Source organism: Culicoides brevitarsis, chromosome 1, assembly GCF_036172545.1.
Source record: "Culicoides brevitarsis isolate CSIRO-B50_1 chromosome 1, AGI_CSIRO_Cbre_v1, whole genome shotgun sequence".
In the NCBI taxonomy this organism is placed as follows: domain Eukaryota; kingdom Metazoa; phylum Arthropoda; class Insecta; order Diptera; family Ceratopogonidae; genus Culicoides; species Culicoides brevitarsis.
The window spans coordinates 22,256,693-22,283,028 of NC_087085.1; the positions used below are offsets into that span (position 1 = coordinate 22,256,693).

The 26,336-nt window shown below is 29.6% G+C and overlaps 1 protein-coding gene across 2 annotated transcripts in view; it reads left to right on the forward strand.

The window, feature by feature from the left end:
* The window catches only part of LOC134833634 (hemicentin-1), a 57,312-nt gene that overhangs the window by 19,195 nt on the left and 11,781 nt on the right, over positions 1 to 26,336 (forward strand). For both annotated transcript variants that reach the window (XR_010162128.1, XM_063848025.1), the window contains exons 3-12: positions 12,261 to 12,429; positions 17,339 to 17,499; positions 17,970 to 19,353; positions 19,480 to 19,637; positions 19,896 to 20,119; positions 20,243 to 20,372; positions 20,802 to 20,897; positions 21,175 to 21,333; positions 21,405 to 21,668; positions 22,650 to 22,790. Coding sequence is in view for 1 of the 2 variants with exons in the window: in XM_063848025.1 (XP_063704095.1) it covers positions 12,261 to 12,429; positions 17,339 to 17,499; positions 17,970 to 19,353; positions 19,480 to 19,637; positions 19,896 to 20,119; positions 20,243 to 20,372; positions 20,802 to 20,897; positions 21,175 to 21,333; positions 21,405 to 21,668; positions 22,650 to 22,790 (2,886 nt within the window). In the remaining variant the exon portion in view is untranslated. The remainder of the gene's footprint in view (positions 1 to 12,260; positions 12,430 to 17,338; positions 17,500 to 17,969; positions 19,354 to 19,479; positions 19,638 to 19,895; positions 20,120 to 20,242; positions 20,373 to 20,801; positions 20,898 to 21,174; positions 21,334 to 21,404; positions 21,669 to 22,649; positions 22,791 to 26,336) is intronic.

Sequence of the window (26,336 nt, forward strand, 5' to 3'; positions counted from 1 at the left end):
AAAAACAATAACAGAATATAAAAAAAATATTTTTTTTTTTAAATAAGTCTCGATATCGCAATTTGCTTGTTAGTTATTTGACCTTTACAGATGAAAAACTACAGGATTTTTGTATCTTAATCCATCAAAGTATCGCATAAAAGAAAGTCTCAATTATTTTACCAATTTTCGCAAACAAACATTACTCACACTACCTGCTACCTTACACGACAACTCATGCATGTCATTTCATTATGTTATAAATATTTATAGCAGAATGAATGAAGAAGAGTAGATTACAATAGAGCAATGAAAAGAATAATATTGCTGTGGAATGTCTTCTAACATGTGAATGTTTACAAATAAATTCTTGTGTACTAAAAAAAAAACGTCCATTCATCGTACGTATGTGAATACATGAGAAATACGTTAAAATAATTATGCACCGAACCGTTTCATGCCATTTCCTGTGTATTTTTAAGGGGTAATTTTATTCTTTAGAGTTCTTCTTTATTCATATATGTCTTCAATTCAAAAGAATTGTCAAAGAAGAAGAAATGGCAATAAAAACGTAATTCATTGTAAGTACTGAAAAAACGTAAAATGAGAACTTTCTTGAGTGAAATCTTAGCTAATTAACAAATTTATTTTTAAAAATGTTTTAAATAGTATTTATCATAAAATATCGAAATGGAAACGATACAAAATTCATCATTTTAGTTGCATCAAAGTGATGGAGTCTTACTGATAATAGGTTCGAAAAGATAAACTAAACCAAAATAGATTGAATAAGCAAGGAAATTCGAATCACAGTATATGCTTGCTACATAATTCATTTTTGTACTGATTCAATTTTTAGTTTCTGAGAAATGAGTTATTGAAAATTTTTCTTTGTAACGGCCAATTTTGCAATGTTTTACCCATTCAGACAATTTTTCGATGTTTTTAAGTTGGCCTTTTATTCAATGGACTCTGTTTGTGTGGTAAAAACAAAGTAGCATCTGGAACATATATTAGGTATAAAAAACTAGAGAAATCTTCAATTGTGATGCCAACTACGAGACGAATAAGATATACAAAACCTACTCAACTCAGAATTCTCATCTTCCTTATTTTGACAGGAACTTTATTAAAGAAAAGTTTTTTATACATTTTTTTCTTTCAACTTTTAAATCCTTTCAATGCGATAACATTATTGAAGTTTTTAAAAAGAATATAAAATATTCTCAACAAGAAATGCTTTTATGAATTTGTTAAGCAACACAGCACAACCTCTGTACTGACATCGGAAGAAAAATGTCTTTTCATAACGAAAACTGCATTATTATTTGATTTTCAAAGCGGCAAACGAGAAAAAATTTGAATAACAACACCTCTATATTTTTTTTTATATTATTAGAGAAATGTTGTTACGAATTTATTCCAGATTGTTTACACCAGACAGAGGGTAATATGCAAAATGGCAAGCGGATACTTTTCTGAAAGAACTAAAATCCACAACCGTGAAGAAACAAGTTTTATTGAAGGAATACGTAAATTGCCTTGACTCTCAAGCTTTCGAGCAATAATGCATTTATACATAAAAAATATACATGTTTTGCGCTAAAAAATGTAGATGGTTTGTCCCAAACAGCATGTTTACTCACATAGAGAGGCTGAGATCCTGTCTTTTGCGTACATAAAAAAATGTAAATATTTCTGCTTGTTCCATATACTCTTTTTTTATTACAAGTTGCTTCTTTTGTACAGTTATAATTTATAAAAGATTCATCGCCTTCATTTCCTTTATTGTCTACTGTCTACCGCACACAATTTCTGTGCCCGTGAAATATTTTCCTTTTTGTCGTAAAAAGAAAATTTGCAAATGTAATTGTAAAAAGACAAGCTGGCAAGGAGATGTGGGACGCAATACTTGGAGAAGTATATTCGACTTTTCTCGGTTTCTATCTTTGCCAAAGGAAGCATTGCGTGTATATGAGTTGCAAAAATATAAGGAAGGCACATTTTAAAATATCACGCTTTTAAACGGAGAATTCCCAAGATTTTGTTATCCACAATAAAACGAAAATTTTATGAAAAAAAAGTATTTTTTTCCATGAAAAATTTCCTATATTGAAACACCAAAATGTTCTCTTCTCACTATTAGTTGGCGGCACATAAAAACTTATTATATAATAAGGAATCTTATGGTGTAAAACCGCGTTAAATTTTTATGATAAAATTGTTAAAAATGCATTCCGTCGGCAGTTGGTAGCACACATGCAAGCCACACATTCGAACTCTAGATGCGAAATAGCTTCAACGTAAAAACTGACGCGCAGAATCCACTTCATTTAATTATATGTATAATAATGATGATGCAAACTACAGAAACATGTACTTCGGTAGCAATGAGGATAGATATTTTTGTTCCTCTACTGCCTTATATCAACGCGTTTAGTTTTTTTTTGCACATTACCTAGTCACGAAAACATGCTTCCCTACACAATAGCTTCATAATATATGAAGGACTAAAATTAGCATATGATTTCCTTAGAGGAACCAAAAAAATATTAGATCAGTATGTATAACATATTCCTAAATAGTGGCATTGTCATTTATGTAGGAGTGAACGACATTTACCGATCGTAAATCACCTCAGTGAATATTTTATTAAAGTTTCCCTCCTCCATTTTTATCTCTTTTTACTTATTTTTCATTCGAGTAAAAAAAAAATAAAATGACCTACCCTCTGTTTGTCACACAATTTTTGACAAATTTTTATGTGATTTAAATTTATTCCATGGCAGCTCTACTCATCTGGGAAAATTCTTCATTGTAATAATAAATGGATGGCAATTTTTCATTTTCATTCCTTTTCATGCAAAGTTCTGTCATTGATTGATTTTGGTTCTATCTGACATTAATTTTGAAGGAGACCAACCTTCTGTAACTCAAAGTCAGACTATCAGTCAATAAAAATGACACAAGTTATAAACATCAAACTGCGATTCTTTCACATTCAATAGAGAAAAACAACCTTACCTGAATTAATTACGTTTTTTTGATGTTTATTGACTCTGTTTTGCTATCTTTTAAATTCAATCCTATACATTTTGTTTTTTTTTTTTTTTTGCAACACAAATTCTGTCAATTTCTATTCGTTTTCTTTCAATTTTTTTTTTGCGTAGGCACAAGAAAAAGAAAAACAGACATGTGCTTTATCCAGATGCTTTTTTCTTGTACATTTTCAGAAAACATATTGATTATAAGCACTGATAGAGCAAACATGTATACCACAACAATATTGTTTATATTTGATAAAGAGAGAGTACGAAGACCTTTTTTCTTATATCTATGACTTGTTTGTGCTCTATTTATTTATTTGAAGAATAAAAATACAATTCCCTGTCAAGTGGCATTAAGACAGTTTTAGGATATTTTTTATTTTATTGATTTTATTGTTAAAGACACATTTAAAAGAAAATTCAGCTTAACTTTAAGATTAAATAAATTTAAAATTTCACAAGGAGAAAAAAACGGTAAAAATCAATTTATTAATTAAAGCGATTTCATGGATTTTTTTTCGAATTGTAATGAAAGAGGAGAAAAAACATTCATCAACAGTTGAATTCCATTATTATTATTAATTCCTTCTTATTTTATAGGCGTTCTATCCCCCAACACCATTTTCACAGATTGATTTTTTTCTTTTCCTTTTTCTTTCAACTTCTGTTCTAATTTAAACAATAGGTGCGATATTTTTCTGGAAATAAAAAAAAATATTCCTTTTTTAAAAAGAACGAAAACCTTAATTTTGCTAGCAATTGGCATGGAAAATTATAACATCTCGCTAATTTATTGATTGCTTATTCGCAAATTCAAACCATACAAAAGTCTAACAGGTTGCCAATGTCCAAAAATAACTCTTACAAAACTTTCAAGTTTCAAATTCACAAATTAAGTGTAAAACGTTTGGTAACCTGAGTACTTTTTTTCCTCAAAAATTTTCGAACGAATACGAAAAAAATAATTTTTAAAAATACTGAACTTGAATTTGTATAAATTTGACATATTTTGAAGTTTTTCAGCTATTAGAAAAATTGCTTTCGAGAAATTAATTAGAAAGAGCACGGAAAAATAAATTTTTTTCATGTCCGTTCACAAAGTACGAAAATAAATAATTCTTTGAAAGTTTTCGTTCAATAATTTTACAGCAACAATGAAAAATAGTAGCCTTGAAGCCGCCTTCCTGATTTTCTGCTATAAAAATGACAAAAAGTACACAACAATCTGGATTTATTACACAATCATGCTAACAAAAAAATAATTTAAGAACGCCCACAAATCTGATCCACTATCGTCGTCTTTTGTTGTGTGTTCACCATCATCATGTCTCTTCTCATTTTCTATCTCTGTATACAACAAATTAGATATAAAGGGTTTAATGGAATATGAAAACGGAAATAAATGAATAAACTTTCTATTTGGGGCAATTAGTGATTTAAGTTGAAGCGAAGGTTTCTTCATTTATTATGTTGAAAAATATACAAACCGAAAAATAAAATACAAATAAAAATGTAAGCAACCAATAACAAGCATAATTTTAACACAAAAGACACAAATACGATGATGGGCACCACTGTGTAACTCAACGGAAAAGTAGAAAAATAAATAAATGAAAAATTGAATAACAACTTACGCTAAAAGCATATCTTTTTCTCCTTGATAATGAATTCAATTTATTTATAAAATTGTACAATAACGATGCTTTTCGTTTACATTGTTGATAAAAAATGTCAGCTTCTGATACTTTCTTCTAAATATTTGAAAACACAGAAACTTTTCAATTTAGGTAAACATTGCGTAAATTCCGCTGTTGTGATTTTAATGTCGAATGTCGCCAAAAACACATTATAAATTATATTTTTAAATTAAATTACATTTTACAACGCCAATATTTCTCACTGTTAGCAAAAATTATTATTATTATTATCTACTTTGATATTTGATAAAAGATAATTTTATTTAGCAAGAAATAGGTGCTGTCAGAATCTATAATATTCTAAATTCATGTTTCTCCAAGAAAAAAAAAATAAAAGTTACAAAGCAGGTGTAAAATCTGCCATTTTCCCACGTGAATCCAAGTTTTCCAATATATAAAATTTACATTTTGCAGATTTCTCGGTCTTGTTTTGAATGTTTTTTTTCCTTTTTTTTTTTTAAAAAAAAAGTATCATTTAGTTACACATTTACTTTGTCAAATAAACACCTACATATGAACAGCGCTTAATCTGCTACTACGTTGTTAAGGCAAAAAGTGTAAACATTCATTTAACACAGAGCGTAAAGGTCCCAAATGAATACAACATTCATTTCAAGTCAACACTTCTAGTTTTAATATTATTAGTCTTATTTGATATGCAAAGAAGTATAATAATATAAATAATGTTGAATTTTGAAAATGGTACATATGTGCAAAAAATAAAGCTTAAATTTAAATTTATTTAAAGTAATTATAAATATTTGTAGGCGTGAATAATTTTGAATAATTTTTTACCAAAAAGGTGATAAAATAAAAGAAATTGCATTTGCGGTAATATGATAAAAAAAAATTCTATCTCAATAGATTGCGTAAAAATATTGAAATTATTTTTGTTTTGTTTTCATTCATAAAATAATATGATGGCGATAAAAATATTCAACAGCAAAAAAGTACTACGCCAAGTTCATAGTTTAATTAATCTACTCATAAAAAGAAAGCAATAAACGGAATAATTACACAAACAGACCATTTCGTGTTTGTTTTGTACGCTCATTGACGCGATAAACCTCATAACGATTTGATAAAACGTCACCTTTGTTGTGGTCAAACGGTATGCTACTTGAAGAACACTCATTAACCAGCAGAAAAAATTCTCATAATCTCAACTGTCTTTTTATTATAAGACTTAAGTGTCTCGATAACCTTTGAAAAAAATTAAGGTATGATAAAACGCGCAGTCAGTATATCTATCTAAGCATTGCGCACTTAAAATGTACAATTTAATGGTATGTTTTCTACGCTCTTTATTATCATTGCGTTTTTATGTTGCTTTAGTAACATTTTTATTTTAGAAGATACTTTTATCGTAAAAAAAGTCACCTTTGCGAACAGTCTTCATACTATATAGCGTTTTTAATCATAATTCGAATGTACTCTATTACTCCCAAAAGGACTATCAAAGAGTGTAATGAAGATATTGTGATGCTGTGTCGAACTAAATTTTTTGTTCCTGAAGATATTTTTCAAGATTCGCACGACAAATGTTGACAAATCAAAAACACTTGTAGAATATAGTTTAAGAAAATAGAAAAATTATATTAATAGTAACTAGTTTCGAAAACTGATTCAATATAAATTTTTATATTTTGCAAGTTAGTGTTATAAAATAATTTATATTTTGTAAATAAAATGCAAGGAAATATACCAGACGTTTAAATAATTTAGATAACATTTTTTTGTTCTGGTTTTTTGGTATACATACATATATCACAATTATTGTAATATCTTACAAAATATGCAAGTGTGTTCAATATTAATCGGCCAATCAATACTTTTTTGACTACCTCTCCGTGTTGTTTTCCTATTTCAAATACATAGACAGTCCTCACAAATTACAGTATTCAAAGTCTATATTGCTGTATCGGCATTTTTATTGTGTTCCTCAGTTTTACTGAAAAAATTGGACGTTGATAAATGAAGGACTCCGGAATCTATCGCTTGTGTATTTAGGTGTATCATTTATTTTATAAATGAAACGAAATGATTTTTTACGAGATTTCTGTAAAAACTAACGTCTCGAATAAAATTATATTGAGAATCATGTTTCTACTCATAAATTTCGTAACGAAACTGTCTGAAAAAAGGTAAGCTTTCATCTTTGTAGTACAATAAAGTTACAATATAATAGACAGAATATTAGAATCGTATATTTTAGCATCGTTCTTTTTTTCTTTCGTTTTCCTATATTATCTTCATCGGCAAAACGTGTATTCAATGTATAGTAAATTATATTTAGGAAACGAAATTTATTTCCTTTTTATGATTGAACTACGATTTTTTTTTCTTTCTTCAAAACTCATCTTGTTTCTTTCTATCTTTAACGTACCGGAAGAAATTTTCCTGCCTTTAACGGTAATAAAATCATTGAATCAGCGTTTATTTTAATGTGTTTTATTGCCTTACTTAGTCATCTTTATCATAGAGCTTATCAAAAGGGAAAAGACGATACATATCTAAGCATTTCTGCCACATCATTGAATCTCCTCATCTGTTTCATTATTTAATTTTTAAATAGCTTGTTTCATCTATGAGACTATCTCAAGGGATAGCTTTCAATTATATTCACTATACACCACACATCTGGAAAATAATCAATTAATTGATATTTCAAAACATAAACAAAAGGCTTGAAGACTATATCTTCAACTTAAACAAAAATCGAAAAATAGCCATACAATTTTTTGTTTTTATTCATCATCATGTTAAAAATGTGCTTCACATTCACAAGAAATAAATTTACGGAGCAGCGGGTATCTTTTAAAATGAGACCATTTGTTAATCAAAATCACAATGGCGGTATATTATTACATCACTACTATATTTTTAGACATCCAGGTCGTGTGAATTTAAAAAAAAATCTACGAAAAATGAATTATTGTGTTTCCGTATTTTGTTGAAAAAACTGCTTCTGTGAAAATAACTCTAATATGGTACGATCTCTCTCCATTTTGCACTAGAAATGAACTTTCATATCAACTTGTCTTAAATTAAATTAAGTTTGACCTTTTTCTTCACAAAGAGAGAATCGTCGTGGTCCTTTTTAGATAGGTACCTTATGACCATTTATATAACTTTATGTGTCACAAATTATCTTGTATTGTGGATTTATAAATATATCGTTTGTAAAGCTAAACGTACTGAAAAAATGAGACATATAAAATGTAATGAAGTTTTCTTGTTGCTTTTCTTTTTCTTTTGCTGTTCTTTCTTCGATCGGTAGTCTACCTTTAATACGAAAGCTTAAATTCATATATTTTGTTTATACACAAATTTCAGTCAAAAATTACTTTCTTTCACTTTGAGTAACATTGTTTCACCGTGAAAAGACAGTATCTACTTGTGTACTTAATTTAATGATAATAACATTAACTTGCTTTGACTTTTTCTGTTAAAGACGTTTCTATTTAAACGAAATGTATTTGCGAAAATAACAAATTCATTTATTTTACGTTGCTTTTTTCTTCAAGCAGTCTCAGAAAACAATGCATTGTCTCACTCCTATTGTCTTGATAGCATAAATCAACTTAAGTTTGATGTCACTGTCCCAACATAGTGTACATGTTCTTGTTGTGTACATGTATTTTTGTCTGCACAATTTTCTTCATTCAACATATTTAATATTAATATGTATAAAATGGAATCTTCATTCACTTGCCATGGTATCCTACTTTTTTAAAAGTAAACAATATCGTGTGAAAAAACACAATTTGCTTCGTTATGCTTGGTTGACCTTGCATTTCATCATCATTATTATTAAACGATTCAAGACGCAGATGGACGAAAAAAAGTCATCATTTCCCGTGTTCGTTTAGTTGTTTAGTTTAATTGTGCGATTCGTTTACGTTTTTGCAGCATACATATTAAATCTATGATGAGTTTAAAGTACCCCTAATCCAAAACAACAAAACTTCAGTTACTACTTTCAATTAACTACCTATCTTTGGCTCGAAGCACTTGTGTTATAGCAAACATTACACATGTAGCTTCAATTACTTAAAAGTATCAATTTTCTGAGCACAAGTCGTTTTATTTAAACAAATTCGTGAAACATTTTCCCAATTCTCGATGGAGATGGCTAATACAGTGCTCATACAACAGGAAGAAGTAGCAGAATTCAATTAAAACATTTGTTCACAGAATTAATCGATTTTGTCATGTAGGTTCAATATTTGTCTTTATGAAAATACATCAGGATTTTCAGCAAAGAAAATTGGTGCAGTAAGGGGATACTACCTAGTCCTCATACTACATACTTGAGACATTACCACCAAAGGTAAACATTTCAATGTAGTTTTGCGCAACACATGTCTGTTTAACAAGCGATTATACTGAAAGAGCAAACAAAAATAGACTCAATTTTGTAACATTGGAATAATTTTTTTTTCTTATTTTGATTTAAAAATATCATACAATTGTTTTTATTTTTGTTCAGCTTATGAAAAGTAAATTAGTAAATAAAGAATTTTTAACACCAATTTAAAAAAAAAACGAACAAAAATTAAATTTATTCGCCGAAGATTTTTTTTATTTCGTAACAATACATTTCCTAGATATTTATCAATTCTAAATTTATTATTGACAAATCAGTCTTTCCTTTTATCATTTTTCCATTTGTTATTGTAATGCAAACAGACAATACAAGTCTATTTTTCATCATTTTTATCATTCATATTCTCGTCCGCATATGACATATGCAGTCTGAAATAAAGTGCTAAAATTGTTACTGTTGTCATAGTTATGACTGAGTGCACCAAGTTGTCTATATTTCATTTTAATTTTACTTGATTGCGTTTCAATGTTTAGACCGGGCACATTGCAAATTGAACAGAGCAACAAAAATCAAATGACGAAACGGCATTTAATCAAAGCACAACACAATTCATTTAAAAAAGATGATAGAATGTCAAAAATCAAAAATATTTTTTTCACAAAAAAAAAAAAAAATGACAAACCAACTGCTCGGATTTACTCAACAGCGTCATAATTAATTTCTGTTGCATAGTCAGATATCGAGAGTTTTGTGACAGAATCAACTGTATTCCGATATTCAGACTAGAATTTTAATGTAGAAACGGCAAAAACACCATTTTATTATCATGCGACGATGTCATTTAATGGACCGCATTTGAACATACGCGTTGCGGCTAACTAACAAGAGTAAATATATTCCACATATCGTCGAATGAAAATATACTAATGATATAGATGCGACGTATGGAACAAGCATAGGAAATAATATACAAAAGCACGACATAAAACAAATACACAGTTGTCAGTACAACTAGTGTTTTAAATTATTCCACAATGTTTGATTAACATTGTCTAAGTTTATTTCATATACTATCTCCTTTTTTTCTGTGTAGCTACCTAGGTAACTTTAAAAAAACATTTCGCATACTTTTTTTAGACGTCGATGAGAATGGGAAAAAAGAAACAGTTTTCCAACACAGATAACAATATTGCTTGACTTAGTTTATATTCAGAGTAGTTTTTCCTCCTACTATTGACGTTTATTATAGAAACAGTAATGTATGACAATGTTTCATCATTTCATTAGGGAAATTTTTGCAGAGGAGTTTTTCTTTTTTTTCCTCAACATGCTCATTAATAATGCACGAAACTGTATCAAACAAACGTAGAAAAAAAAAGAAAAAATATGTCTAGCATGCAATTGCGTTGTGTTGATTTTTCTAACATGAGCTTCAATCAACAATGTTTACCAACTGAAATACTAAGATAAATTATGTTTAGATTTTTAACATTTTCATAAGAGACTTAAGCCGCTTCAAATTTATTTAAAACTTTGCCCCAACATTTTTTTTATATTGATTTTTGAGACAAAATAAAAAAAAACATTTTTTCGGATAAAATGAATGAATTTTAAATAATTTTTAACTATTTTTTAATTCTTTACATTTGAATTTGCTATTTTCAAACTGTTTTTTGAACATTTCATATAAAAAATACACTTATTCAGCAGTATAGATTTTTTGAAAATTGAGCTCTATTTCTAATTCTAAGAAAAAATATGTTGAATTTTCAAAATTAACTTTTTTTTAGTTTCTTGAAAAATTATGAAAAAAGGTCAATTAATTTGAAGTTTTTCAAATGGGACAAGGGATAAAAAGTTGAAGAAAAAAATTGGAGCTATGGATCAATATTCTTATTCTCTAATGAAAAATGTAAGATGTGTAAGGTGATGTCAGCAAGTCAGACATTCACTTATCAAATACGAGCATCTGTTTAAAAAGTTTATGAAAGACGTGCACAATGAAACAATGTTAACGTTGTCGTATCGTGCTAATTGCTTTCGTGTTAACTTTTGTGACAACTTTTTAACAAAATAATGTGACTTTTAGAACTTATAATTAATTGATAATGTGAAGCAATTTTTATAAAGGTGTCTCCAAATGAGCCAATCCCTAAAACAACATCGCAGAAATATATTTAGTAGGTCATGAAAACCGCTACGTCCAACATATAGATAAAGTTATAGCAATTTTTTTTCACAAAACGTAAAAAAGTATGAACTAATTATGGGTAATTTGAATATTAAATAAATTATATCGCAGGATTGAACTGTTCAAGGCACATTCGTGTCTTTTCATTTTTGTATAAATTGATATATCACGCCCTTGTTAGCATGTTTGATATGTTTATTGCGGAAAACATGTGTGTTGTTATTAATATCAGGCTCACCGCAAAAATTGTCGATCCAAGTAGTATTAACTCTGATGTGCAAAATAAGGGAAAGCCAAAAAATAGTATTTCTAGGTAGAATTAATATAGGAAAAATCATAAACGCACCGTTTTAATGCAAAATTACCATCTACACACATTCGCGTGACAATGTCTTATCAACAAAATCTAAGTATATATTTCATACAAGCTGACTGCTATCTTACACAGCTAAATTTACTTTTGTGAACCCATTATTATATTAACAAACTTGCTAACCAAAAGCAATAATGTTGTGTCAATATATATGTTTGTCGGGACGAAGACCGTATAAGCACAAAAACATATGTGTGTGTTTGTCTTTTTCCGTTATAACATGTTCGTCATTGTGTTGTCGTCCACTTCTGTGTCCTAACAACCCCATAACTTATGGCTTTAGTAACCGCGATGTCATTCAGTATACTGTAATTTCTTTATTAGGTGTATACACTGCTCGTTCTCTTTTGGGAAAATTGTTTGAATATTATATGGCATACACAAAATTACATGATCTGTCATTATCATAGTTGTATCAAAACCTACGTGTAGTTAAGAACGAACGTAGAGATTAAAGTTTAAATAAGAGTTCATGTAAATGTACCTCAAACATGCTATATTGTCGTCAAAAAGCAAACAAAAATTTCTAATATATGTGTTTAAGACATAATGTATGCCTGTTTGCAATAATTAGCTAACGGTAGCAACGTTCTAACATTTATGGCGGTCATACTAATTCTATTTTTTTATTTCTTTATTACAGATGACGTACTTATAAGGACACGTGGCTCGTCTGTTACACTAGAGTGTCCGTTGGACGTAAATGCTTGCGGGGAATTACATTCAGTGAAATGGTTCAAAGGCAACGACAGAATTGCAGTCGTGTCAGGCGACGGTGAAGTAGCCAATGTGGAAGGTGAACTACAGGGAAGGTATGTATCCACAATTTAAACAAAACAACAAATCAACTTTTAATATTTTTGGTACTTTAAAACTTTTCATTAAGGTGATATAAAGTGATATAATATAATATTGTCAATCTTTACTTAAATTTTCAAATTTACTTCAATTCTTCCCTTTTTTACGTCAAAAATTTAAATAACAAAAATATGAAGCGCTTCTTCCATATTCATACATTTTGTTTCCTCTTTGTATAAATAACACTGAAGAAGTGAAGAAGTTATCATTTGTGTGTTTTGTTTTCATTTCCTCTAGTTTTGGCCTTTTTCAAAAAACATCACATAAGGATATCTTCTTTCTGGTGTAGTGTTCCGTATGAATATCAGATATCACATAAAAGTATGATGTAGTCAGGAGCCGCTGTGGCAAACATGCATAACCATAAATGTTACACTGCAGACATATTAAATATGAATTGAATATGAAATTTTATGCATATTTATGCTCTAGTTAAATGTGTAAAAGAGTGTTTGACTATGTCTTCGGAGCACATATTTACGTAAACGTGATTTTGTAAGGAGCTACAACAATCTTTGTCACATGTGATTTTTTTCTAGAACATACGCATGCTTTAAAATGGAAATTTGTATATTTTATTATCTCCTGGATTTTCAAAGATTTTTCTACTTTGTCGTTTTTGCGCTTCTATTTAATGGAAGTCTCTGACAAAATGAAAGGAATATTCCTTTTACGATTCAGAAAGATTCAATATCAAAATATACGTTGCATTCATCACGAATGAGCTTAAACGATATGACTTGTTAAGCTAAATGTTTCCTTTTTTAGTTTAACATAAAAGCATGTAATTACCTAAATAGTTTTTCATTCTTGCTTGAAAGTAAAGAAATTACTCTCGACAATAATGCACCTTTCACATAAAGTATGCGTACAGAAATACATAATTGTAGCATTTAAAAATCCATTTGTAGTAATTACAACTTGCACTCAAATAAAGCGGCATCCAGACAGTAAGTTTTTGTAATAAGTCATACACTTCCCAACAAATAAGGTAAAATGGAATGAAGCTTAACGAGTTTCACTGATTTTCTAATTGGTTCAACTCATTGATTGAATCTATAAAGTTCTGTTATATGTACATATTCCTAAAGAACGGGAGCTACAATTTATTGAAAGACACATAACAAAGTGTTTCCCCTATTCAATAAGAAGTACTCAAAATATTAAAAAGCGATGTACTAACAGCTTTATGAACGGAAAAACATAATCATCAAATAAATAATGTAAATATTTAAAGCTCATAAGTTTAATGTTTTTGTCGTATCTACCTACCGACAACCAGAAGTAGGTGCACGAGCGCCGTACGATTGTTATTGAACACTATAACGCTTTTACTAGTTATCTGATTTTCATGTTACAACATAATAACATTAATATAATAATGATATTGAATGAAATTGAATACGGTATACACCGAATAGGCGGCAGTCAGCATTATGGTTGAAAGAGAGACTAAAGTAATGATCATTGCTTTCAATAAAATCAAATGTTATTGTTTGCTTTAGTTGTTGCCTCTCCATACATTCATATTTTGTCTCACTTGTACACACATTTTGTAATCGGATAGACATGATTGTAAATAATCATTTCAGCATAAACAATATTTCGCATCCAATTTTACCACATTTTTTAACAAATATGAAATGTTAAATGGAAAATTTGTCTACATGTGTATGCATATTTATAATTGTTGCTAAAAATGTTATTTAACGAAATGCGGTGTCATTACTTTTGCAAATATACGAAATAAAATGACCAATGTTTGATTTGAAAATAAATCAATAATATTTTTGCAACTACCGAAATATCGTCATCAAATTAACGACAAATTAGTTTGTGCTTTTCATACTTATCATTTAGGAGTTTTTCATTTTTCCAGTTCCAAATTCATTTATTAAAATCATTTAATCAAAAATGTAATGAGATAAATAAGTAAATACTTTTTCTTATTATATGACTACTTTTATAACTGAATTATTAGTCTTTTAACAATGTTCTATCTAACATATAAAATTTCTATAACCCCACCCCGCAAGAAATAGCAATGTCCTTTTGAACAAAACATAAATTTATCCTTGCAAAAAATGTCCTTGGTTTTTTTTAAATAAATTATTGTACAATATAAGATGAAAATTAATGAGAACAGACTTTTCCTCGCTCCATTGTATATTTTTATGGAAAATGTAGAGCATTATTCATGTTTACTTGTCTTTTTTAATTACGTATTTGTATTCTGTTTTACTATTCAAAGATATAAAATATTTTTGACTTGGATAAACTCTATTTTAATTTTTTTTTTTTCGATATTTAACGAACTCTTAACGCAAAATATTAACATAGTATAATTGGAACTTTTTTAAAGTTAATTAGTATACACAATTAATATCAAGTGATTGAGACAAGTTTTTTTCTTTAAATTTAGTTGTACATTTGTTTCATTTTACTGATTAAAAAAAAAAAAAACATTTTAAAACGTACAAAATTTCATCCCAGAGATGGTTTTAGGTTCTTTTTAATTTATATGCAAAGCCAGATATTTATTAAAAGCCCATGTTTTTGTTTTTTGGTTTCTAAACAGATAAACAGATGTAAATATTGTGTCTACGTTATTTCACATTTGTGTTTTCGGCAAAAAGGTTCTTTTACAATATGCAAAACGGATTTAAATACGCCTTATCCTTTGTTTGCTCTATCATACCAAAAACTAAAACAACATTTTCAATATTGAAAAATTAAAACTAAACGAACAACCAACTGTACGCTAAATGTATATCAAAATGCTCACAATACAACAAATACCCTTCTGATAAAGGAACATTAATAAGTTTCAATTTAAACAAAATTAATGTTGCCAAAACTGAAAATATATTGCCCTACACAACTAGTATCGTGTTTTGTTTCTTATTTGATTACATATATGACGAGAAGGTTTGATACAATGAAACAGCAAGATAAAACGAATTAACTTTTGTGCTAACCCACCCAAGAAAAACCAAACAAATACCTTTGTTCCCAGAGCAAAACATTTAGATTGATGAGAGGCGTGAATGCTTAAAATGGGTCCCAATTAAACTTATCTGAGACATAAAGTTTATGTGTTTGCACTTGAAAAGTTGAATAAATAAATGCATGTCTGGTGTTTTCGAGCACTAACGAACCTGACGGGGCCAATTTTCATTTAATAAAATTAAAATTGTTCAATATTTATTTATTAATTTTTAAACATTTTTCGGGAAATGTATTAAAATTTATAATTCCTCGAAATTGTGGATCCCAAATGTTTTTCAGGACTGCTTCTTGAAATATTCAAAAAATATATTGAATTTCAATCCTTTTTATCACATACTCACAATAAAAACATTTATCGCATGCATTGAACAATAAAATTATCGAATGACAGGATTTTATTCTAATTTCACCATAGAGGTTTTCTTACAAAGCCGACAAATTTTTCAACAATGAAGCAAAATACTTTAAAACTTTTTCATCTCGGATTTCTTTGACCGAAATAAAGTTAGTAAGCTGTTCACGCATAAAATGAATGAAACGAAAAAAAATGAAAAAAGTAATAATCTCCACTTGACAAACACATTGAATAATTCTATCGTGGTAACAACTTGCAGAACTACTTTAGCATTGTCATCATGTCACAAAATTTCTTTTATTACATCATTCACACAATGTGCACGGTTCTTTTTATTATTTACTTTCACCAACTCAGTGTTATTGTTATGTTTGATTGGATGCCAAAATTAATAACAGGTGCTAACAATAGCGATATAGTAAATAATAATAATGGTGGTGAAAATTTGTCTCGCATTTTTTTCTAACCGAAATTTGTGCAGGTTTGTTTGGCAAATAGTTTTGTGTTGAAACATTTTGAATAGCCACATCGCCTTTTATTCTTTCCTTTTTTGCTTTTGATGATTGTACATAAACATCATTGCCCCAATGAAATTTTTCATGTCAGCACACACAAAGAAAATTATAAATGGAAACGTATTGCGATGGAAAACCCACAAACGGTCAACACCACACATAAAAAATCGTATCATTCAAATATATTCAACTCGTACTCGGGGATGGTAACAATTGTGTAAACGCAAAAGTTTTATTCCCCACTTGATGTTATGTAATAATGATGATGATTATTATTATTCGACAACCATGTATGCCCGGACAAACGATGTGATGATTGGACATCTTAGATTTCTCAAACATAATCAGGCACAAATGACGAGAATAAAGCACTTTGCTTGTAAGATATTAAGATATCAGTTAGATATAATGCAGGGCAATTTATTCATTGTGTGAGAGAGAAATGTGGAAACGGATTTTTCTTTGCGATGATTTTTATTCCAGACAAAAACTGGATTGATGCACAACCGTACAAAGTTCAAATTTACGTCATTTGAAAGCTCTTCAAAGACACAAAAAGGCATTTCGTTTGTGCTTTGAAATATATATCCACAATTTTCTCTCTTTTTAATAATAAAATCCATCGAATGGTTTATCAAGGAAAATGAAGAATAGATTTAATCTAGCAAGACATCGGATTGCAAACAATTGTTCATTTGAATCGACACAAGTTATCCTCTACCGAAAACAGATTGGTATATAACGAGTTCTCCTTACTTTTAAGTATACCGATTAAGATTAAAATACCAGATATGAAACGTTTAACGTCTCTCACAAACAAATAATTTTCCTCAAAAAAGAAAATAACTTTCTGTGCGGACAGCGCCGTGGGTATTAATATAAAAAAATAACAATGGGTCATGTTCGAATCAATTTTTTTCTTTTTTTCCCTCCATCTACGTTCTCTTTCTTATTTCTTTCTTTTTTGGCTTTCTTCTGTTGCAGACTATCAATTGACCATTCACCCTCAGGGCCGAGCACTAGATTGCATATCAAAAATTTACAAGTAGCTGACGATGATACCTACTTGTGTGAAAGCACATATTTAGAACCACTAGAATCTTGCGATACTACAGGAGCTTATAACATTAAGTTAAGTATACATGGTAAGTTTCAGCATGTAAATCTATTTAAGGCCGCTCCAAATGGAATTCAATAGTTTTGTCCAAAATTTTTGAGAAAAATATGGGGGGCAAAATTTAAAAAAAATGTAAAATACTTTCATAAAAAAACGCCTAATTTCAAACAATTTTTGACCGTTAATCAATATTTTTGTATTTATTTAAGAACATTTTAATTAAAATTTAAAAAATAATTATCATAAAAAAAACTTTAAAATAAAAAAATATTTTTAGAGAAGAAAATCCATGCTAATACAACTTTCAATACAAAATTTTTAAATTTTTATAAAATAAGACCAAAAAATGGTAATATATGATGGAATGTTTAACTTTTTTATTTTTTAGCCCCATTCGTTTTTGGAATTTAAAATGGGGCACCGGACAAAATTAATTAAGTTTTATTTGGAGCGGCCTAAATCGAAGTAATTAACAATTTCTTTTAAATTCTTTTAAAGTACCGCCTTCCTCAATTGTGATGCTAGATGAATCTGGACATTTGATTAGAAATGGAACAAAAACAAAACCGTTGCGTGAGGGAGAGACGTTGACGAGATCTTGCGAAGCAATTGGCGCTCGTCCAACACCCTCAATCGGATGGTACAAAAATGGGGAGAAAATACAGGACGTCGTAGCAACTGAAGAAATTGATGGTTTATTTACTGTAAAATCAAAATTTTCATTATTACTCTCTCGTGCTGAAGTCAACAGCCATTTAGAATGTATAGTTGAAACCCCTGCCTTAGAGAATATTGTTAGTAACTATTTATCGCTCGAAATGGAAGTGCGACCAACAAAAATTGATCTTTCTGGAGTCGAGCATCATGTCGTCAAAGGAACGAAAGTCCTGCTTCAATGCGATGTCCACGGTGCACGTCCAGCTGCAAATATAACGTTCTATAACAACAGCAGAATTGTGACAGATGGTGAGAATGGTGTCAGCATTAGCACAAAAATTGAAGAGAAAAACGATGGGACGTACACCACAGTTAGCCAAATGATATTTACCGCCACTAGATTCGAAAATGGGGCACAAATTAAATGTGAAGCAGATAACATTGTAATGCGAGAAGATTTCGAAAGACCACTTCACGATACACTCGATCTCGAGGTAATGTATCCGCCTGTAGTGTTTGTGCGTCCCGATAATATTACCACAAATGAGACGCAAGATTTTCTCCTTTTCTGCGACTACGACGCCAATCCGGCATCTCTGGAACGCGTTACATGGATGAAAAACGGAGAAGTCCTCAATACAAATCAAAGCAGGTACGAAGGAGGACATCCTGAACAAACTGCGCTACTTGTCAAAGGCGCAATGCGTAGTGATATTGGCTCGTACATCTGTGAATTGCAAAATTCAATTGGGTCCGATGCATCGGACAACGAAATTATTGTGGATGTTCAATACGTGCCAACTGTAAAAATAGAAATGGAGCCAGACTCGCCACTAATAGAAAATAATGAATCAAATGTTACTCTATACTGTAATGTGGAGCAAGGTAATCCATCAACTCTGTTGAAGGTTAGATGGTTTTTGGACGGACAGTTATTAAAAGAACTGCCCGAATGCGATTCCAATGAAAACGACGAAGATAATTTGTGTGAAATAGATCCAAGTAAAATGTTGCTACAGAATGTCGGAAGAGATTTTCATGGCAATTACTCATGCGAGGGATTCAATGGAGCTGGATGGGGTGAGGTTAGCAATGAAGCTGAACTTGTTGTTTTCTACGAACCAGGCAACGCGTCATTGGCGTTCTACCCTCCAATACCTATCAAAAGGAAAAGTGTTACATTTACTTGTTCTGTCGATGATCCTGGCAACCCATCTGCTACGAGGTAAATAAAAAAATATTCAAAATAGTTTGAAACTTAAGTTAATTAACAACAAATGACTTGCACGAAATTACCTTTCAATTTTTCTTGACAAAAACCTTCATTTTCGCAATTTTCATACTTTTTTAGATATCGATGGTTGCGAGGCAACAAACCAGTTATGGATGTAGTCACGGCGCAGTGGACCGTTGATCCCGTCGGCTTAGATTCCCGTACAAACTTTTCCTGCTACGCTCATAACGAAGGCGGCGATGGCAATCCAACGACAATCCTGCTCGACGTACATGGTAAAATCAATAAAATATTTAATATTAATAAGCTCATCAACACACGGTGATCAATCTCACGTTTATTTTGGGACAAAAAATTAACAAATTTAATACAAAGTGTCTGCGCTTCATGAAAAAAATATTATGAATGAGTTCACTGTGTGAGCCTTTTTTGTTTAATTCCGTGCATCTTTTTATTTTATTTATTAAATTTATGTATATTGATTAAAAATTCATTATTATAAAAAGAAAATAAGCAAACAAATTTTTTTGCAGCACCACCTGCCTTCATTCAAAAGCTCCACCCATACACCGGTGCTTTGTACTCGGCAAAAAATGCTTCTCTGTCGTGTCGAGTTGAATGTGTACCTAGTTGCTCCATTTCTTGGTTCAAAGACGGCAATGGCATCGAGGAAAATGATCCGCATTATACAGTGAAAGAAACCTTCTTGCCTGCTGATCCTTCAACAGGCGACTTCGAATCAGTTTTATCCGTATTGGTAAGAAAATTTTTTATTCCGCAAATGATTTTTTTCTGTTATTTAATAAATTTTTTTGTTTTCATTTCCACTCATTTATCATTTTATATTATTTTTCTTTTCTTTCGTTTTTTCCGTATACAGTACTTTAACATCACAGCATGGCCGAATGAAAAATTAGACATCTTCAAAGATAATGCAAATTATTCATGTGTATCAACACACAACTCAGTCGGTACCGGGGTTAGGAGTACGACGTTCTTCGGTGTTGAATGTAAGTTTTAGAGATTTGTCAATTTTCCTGTACACACGTTTTGCGAACAAAAGAGAGTAAATAAATATTATACCGTTTATTTATAAATAAGTAAAATCAGCGTGAATCGTAGCGTTCATCTTTTTTGTTAAGAAAAGTGGGAAAGAAACATTAAATAAGAAAACAATGAAAATGTATACATGAGTGCAAAAATACAACAACAAAATAGGTTTTTGTTGTTTGTCTAGCTAGAAAATGAAGAAAAAAAACGCTGGCACAAAATAAATTGATTTAATTTTACACAACTTGTTTTCACGAGAATAAAGTATCGTCGACAAGGCATTTGCTCTCGTCATATCCTGAAACATTATCATAAATATCTTTCAAAATCCGTTTCATCAGCTAAAAGAAGGAATTTTATAAAAATTTATTAATTTTCTTCTTTCTTAGATTCACCGGAAAATATAACTGTGTCCCATCCGGAAGTTGAGGTAGAAGAAGGAGAGTTGCCTCAAAGGATACTATGTTCTGCAAAAGCATATCCAGGTAAAATCGTTTGCGCTACTTTGCATATAAAGCAGAATGTTTCCAAAATCTATGACTTTCGGTGTAGGTACATATTTTTCCCAGTTTCATAGACAGCAGACTTGTATAAGCTTATTAAGCATATTTAAAAATCAACATTTTTTTAAAAATGTACATTCTCGACGTATATAAGATGTTAAAGATAGACATTTGCGACCTATTTATTTATAAAACTGATTTTCCTCGTTTTTGTTCCAACAATGTTGTTTATTTATAATGTACTTTTGTTGTCGTCTAGAGCCCTCATACATTTGGATTCGAAATGATGAAATAATAGCAAAGGGCAACGCCTTACTTGTGAACAAGCCAATGCAACATGCAGACGCTGGAGTGTACACTTGCATCGCAAGGAATAAGCACGGCAATGGCAGTGCAAATGCAAACATTAATATTTTATGTGAGTATACGGATTGCTATTTTTTAAGGTATGATCAACTTTTTAATTTTGTTTTTTCATGATGATGATAGTTAAACCGAATTGTACGATTACACGACGCGAAGTCGATGATGAAGAGGGGTTAGTTTGCACTGCTGTCGGAAATCCATCAGATGTTGATTTCATATGGACGCTGAAATCGGAAAACGAGTCACTTGATGCTTCAATTGCGAAAGAGCTCGATATATCGTCTTCCTTCTTGCCTCTTGTTGATGCTTTTGTCGAAGCCCGGACATATGTGTGTGTTGCAAACAATACTGTTGGAAAAGGAACATATTGCGAAATAGAAGTAGCTGGTAAGTTTTTCTAAGAACCGTAAAATAAAAAAATGTATAGCTATATTAACTACATAGAAATAACAATAATACTACTAATAACATCGAAGGACTATACAAAAAAAGTATATTATTGTTGTTATCTCTATTGCCATCTTGCCTTTTACAACTGACTGAGAAATCTAGATTAGAAATTGTGGTTCAATATTGTGTCTGACGTCTGAAATGTGCCCTAAGTTTTCTCAAAAATCTTGATCAAAATTAAAATTTTTCTACGGTTTAACATCAACATATGGAAATTTCAAAAATAAATGAAAAATATTTACACGAAAACGTAGAAGAAAAACAAGTCACATACACATTTCTAATCAAGATGTTATGACATAGTAAAAGGTTTGAAAATCATATTCATAATTAAATATTATTTATTTTCCTCACTTGCTACCGAACTTGACTAACAAACACGAATACTTTGTAGTGAGACCCAGAAGTAAGTTGCCTTTTGTATAATCATGCAGTTTACATTATAAGATACACGTACCTACATATCTCCACACGAGAAATATCTCCAAACACACCAACTAATTTTTACATTTGCAGAAAAGTCACGTTCATTTCCCTTTCAACCCCAAATATTACATTATATCGCTCTCTCTTCATTTCCCACTTTATTAGACGATATCTTGTGTGCATTATAAACACTGGGTTACAACTATCGTGGAACAAAAGCACTTGAACTAAATACAAATGAAGTTAGTCTGGAGAAAATGTACAGAAGGAACCTATTTACATCTGTTTTTCTCCTTTTTTCTTCTAAACGATTCGTTAACGAGACACACATTTGATGCCCAAGAAATCGAAGTAGATCAAGAAAATTACTTCTTTACGTATATATTGCACACCAAAAACAACGATTTCCTACACTAACATACTAGAAAATAATTGAATACATACTTTCATCTCTCTAATTTTCCTTATTTTATTTCTTTCTTCCAAAAACAGGACATTTGGCTTGGTGGCAAAAATGGGATCGTACAACATTATACATCCTAATAGGCTCCCTTATTCTTTTATTGGCTGTTGTAATTATTGTCTGTTTGATAATAATATGTGTTTGCCGTAATCGAAGAAAGAGAGACAAATGTAAGTATGAATTTCTATATCTTTACAATATTCCATTATCTCAAAGACATCTTTATTAAATATTATATTCGTATTATCTTCGACTTTGAACCAAATTTTCTTGTCATGTATTTGTCAGTTCAACTTTTTTTATTCGTATCGTTCTTTTTTTACAAAGTATTTTTACTTTGCATTTCCGTTATATACCTACCTACCTACCTTATATACGGACAAAACGAACAATAATCAACACAAAAAAAGATGATAAAAACAAAATTAAAAGTTTTCTTTCAATGGCTTTTATTTGACAATAAAGAAAATTTTTATTATTTGACTAAATTCAATTGGATGATATGCATGAAAAGTTAACCAATTTATGCTTTAATTTAATTTTTATTCCCAGCAACCCATGCAAAAAGTTATCCTTAGTTCGTATTTATTACACATTATTAAAAACATTAATCTGATACCTTTTTGTTTGGAATGGACTTTGTAAAATTGTGAAAAGATTGGAATTTAAACTGTGACACACATTTTATTTACTTTTACTGGAAAAAAGGATTTCAACTGACCATCCTAATGTCCTAGGCTAATATTTTTGTTTAAAGACACGAATATATAGTATATTCCAATAGAAAATACTAAGCAAAGAGAAATCGAATGATAACCTTTTATGTCGTCTTGTACGTACCTTGAAAAATTAAAATAAAAAGATTATTTAAAAATTAACTTTTATGGGCCCAACCACCTTATAAACTTGAAAATTTACAAGAATACGCTAAAAAAAAATAAAAAGATTTTTTTCCTTTGTGGCTTAGTTTTGTTTTTTGGGATTCATATAAACATATTAAATAATATAAATGGTAGCCGCAAGGAGATAAACTTAAGTAGGTTTTAAGAGATTTCTTCAGTTTTTTTTTTCGAGAAAATAACAAAAATAAGATACAAAACGAAATGCAAAGAAAAACTAATTTTTTTTCTCACATTTTTTTTGTGCCAAAAGAAATTTTTAAACTTTTCCCGTAAATTTTGTCATTATTCATTTTCTTTATTTTTTTCTTACAACTTCTTGGACGAAATTTGTTTCTCTTTTCGAACTAAAACACGAGGATCTTACATATATGTTTAACTGAATTCTTTTAACGAAAAATAAACTAAAAAGCACCTATTGTTTTATAAAACATTTTTCAAGCAAAATTAACTATAAAAGACACAAAGAAAAAATGTGTATAAAAACAAATATTTGATGAAATCAAAGAAAACTATGAAAAGGCACGTCTATATCATCGTAGTGACTACATATTGACAACAAAAAAAAAACTTTTGCATATATTTATGCCATGCACCTAAATATTGATTTTTATTTTCTCGTTTCAATATTACCATTTACCATCTATCAGGAAGCGATATTTTCACAAATCATGAATAAGGTACAAAGATTAACAAGAAAAAGCTTCTTTGGTGCAACAATGCATAAACAATGAAAACTATACTCTCATTGTCTAAGAGGCCTGAAGGATTTCTCTTATGCTTAGTTATTTGACCCAATTTCATACTTTTACATGGTTTCAATCCCAGACAAAATAATTACTCACGAGAAATCACGAAATTCATTCCACTCGCAAACACAAAAAAAAAATATATCAACTTAATATTTAATTAACGTTTTACACTAATTTAAATACTAATGCAACTTTTTTATTTTCTTTTTCCATGGCTTGTTTTTAACTCTTAATATAAAATCAATTTTGAAATTTGTGCCTGTTGTTTTGTCCATGTTTTATGCATTTTTGACAAATTTTTCTAACTTATCAAACAACAATCAACACACAAAAAATTTACAATATATTAATCTGAAAACCATACACAACTAAAAAAAACAGATCAAACAGATTTATCTGTCGACAGTCATCAAAGGTAAGCATCGATTTTTATCATACGTACATTTTTTTAATAATTATAATATACGTACTTTTTTATCCAAACAAATTTTGTGTTAGATGTGTTTGTTATGTGATATCATCTGCAATGTTTTGTAGTACTTTTTTTAGCACAATAGAAAAGTTTCTATATGAGAAAAACATTTGATTTCATTTTGATGATCTAAAAACGACTTTTAGTTGAATGTTTTTGCCATAACATTTTTTTTTTATTTTGTGAATATTTCCATACTACCTAATGCAACTATATATATAACAATATTATATTAAGTGTTTTTATTTCACAAATCGCCATTGCTGTAAAAAAAAGTGATTTAATGATGCTGCATAGAAATCCGAATGTTTTTTACACAGATATGAGGGAACACTGGAACAGGTACTCGTAAATTATTGTTTAGAAGTATCATCATGTTTTAATTATTTTTATATAGGAGAATCAAAACATCAGAAATTTTACAATTGAATCAGTAATCAAACAAAAAAACATTTCTAATTGACCTTCTTTCCACCCCTTAATCCCGTTTGTTAAAGTATTTCCCAAAAGAATGCACGAGAAGAGCTATAGAGCTCACGCACAAAATTTCTGTTAATTTAATAGAGTATTTAATTACAAAATCGTTTGCTATTCTTAGAAGCTCTATTATCGAAATATCAGTCCGTTTTACTTCGTAAAAATTGATATACACAATTTGATACGAGGAAATACAGAATGACAGTTATTGAATTTTGCTAACTGTTTAATATTGGATAATGCAAATACGTGCTTCGAAAACATAATGGAACATCTTTAAACGATATATTTACTAGATTTTAATACTTTTCAAATAAAGTGGTTGAAAATGTAACCATACAAAATTTAATTATTTTGTCAATCTTAGGGAATTCCAACAAACCTTTATTGGTTGGCGTTATATTTTTGAAATCTAAACGATATTTACATGAAATTTATTTTGTCCAATTTTCATTTTCTTTTAAAAATTTATCCTAGCTTTCATTATTATTATTTCCCAAAAATTTTTTTCAAAAAATCGCTGAAATATAATGATTTTTTGTTGTTTTTTAATGTTTGCTGATACAATCTATTAAAGATTAAAATATTGATATTTAAAAAATACTAAATTTAATGATAAATAGGTTGTATCAAAAGTTTAAAAAATCAGTCAGTAGAAAAAGTATTTCAAAACCTATGCATAATTTTTGTATCATCATTTAAAATGAAAACTATGGGGTAGCGATACGAAACAAGAAAAGTTTTGGAAATTGATAATTATATAAGTTTCAGATAAACAGAAACGTTACAAATTAGAAGATAACTAATTTTTATTCTTTTAAATTGACCTTTCATATTTATTTGTATCCGAGACATAATATGTACTTGTATCTTTAAATTACATTTGATGGTTGGAAATTCATATTGAAAATGTGTACAATATAATCCTCTTTTTATTGGCAATATTATCCATATGAGACACGATATCACAATGGAAAGACGGTCAGCAACAGATCCCATTTAATATATCACCAACCGATAGAGAAAAAGTATAAGGGTTAAGTAAACAATAATTTTTATCCATTATGTTTAGACTGAATACATGTGTGTATGAGGCTTTACAAGAAGAAAAATACC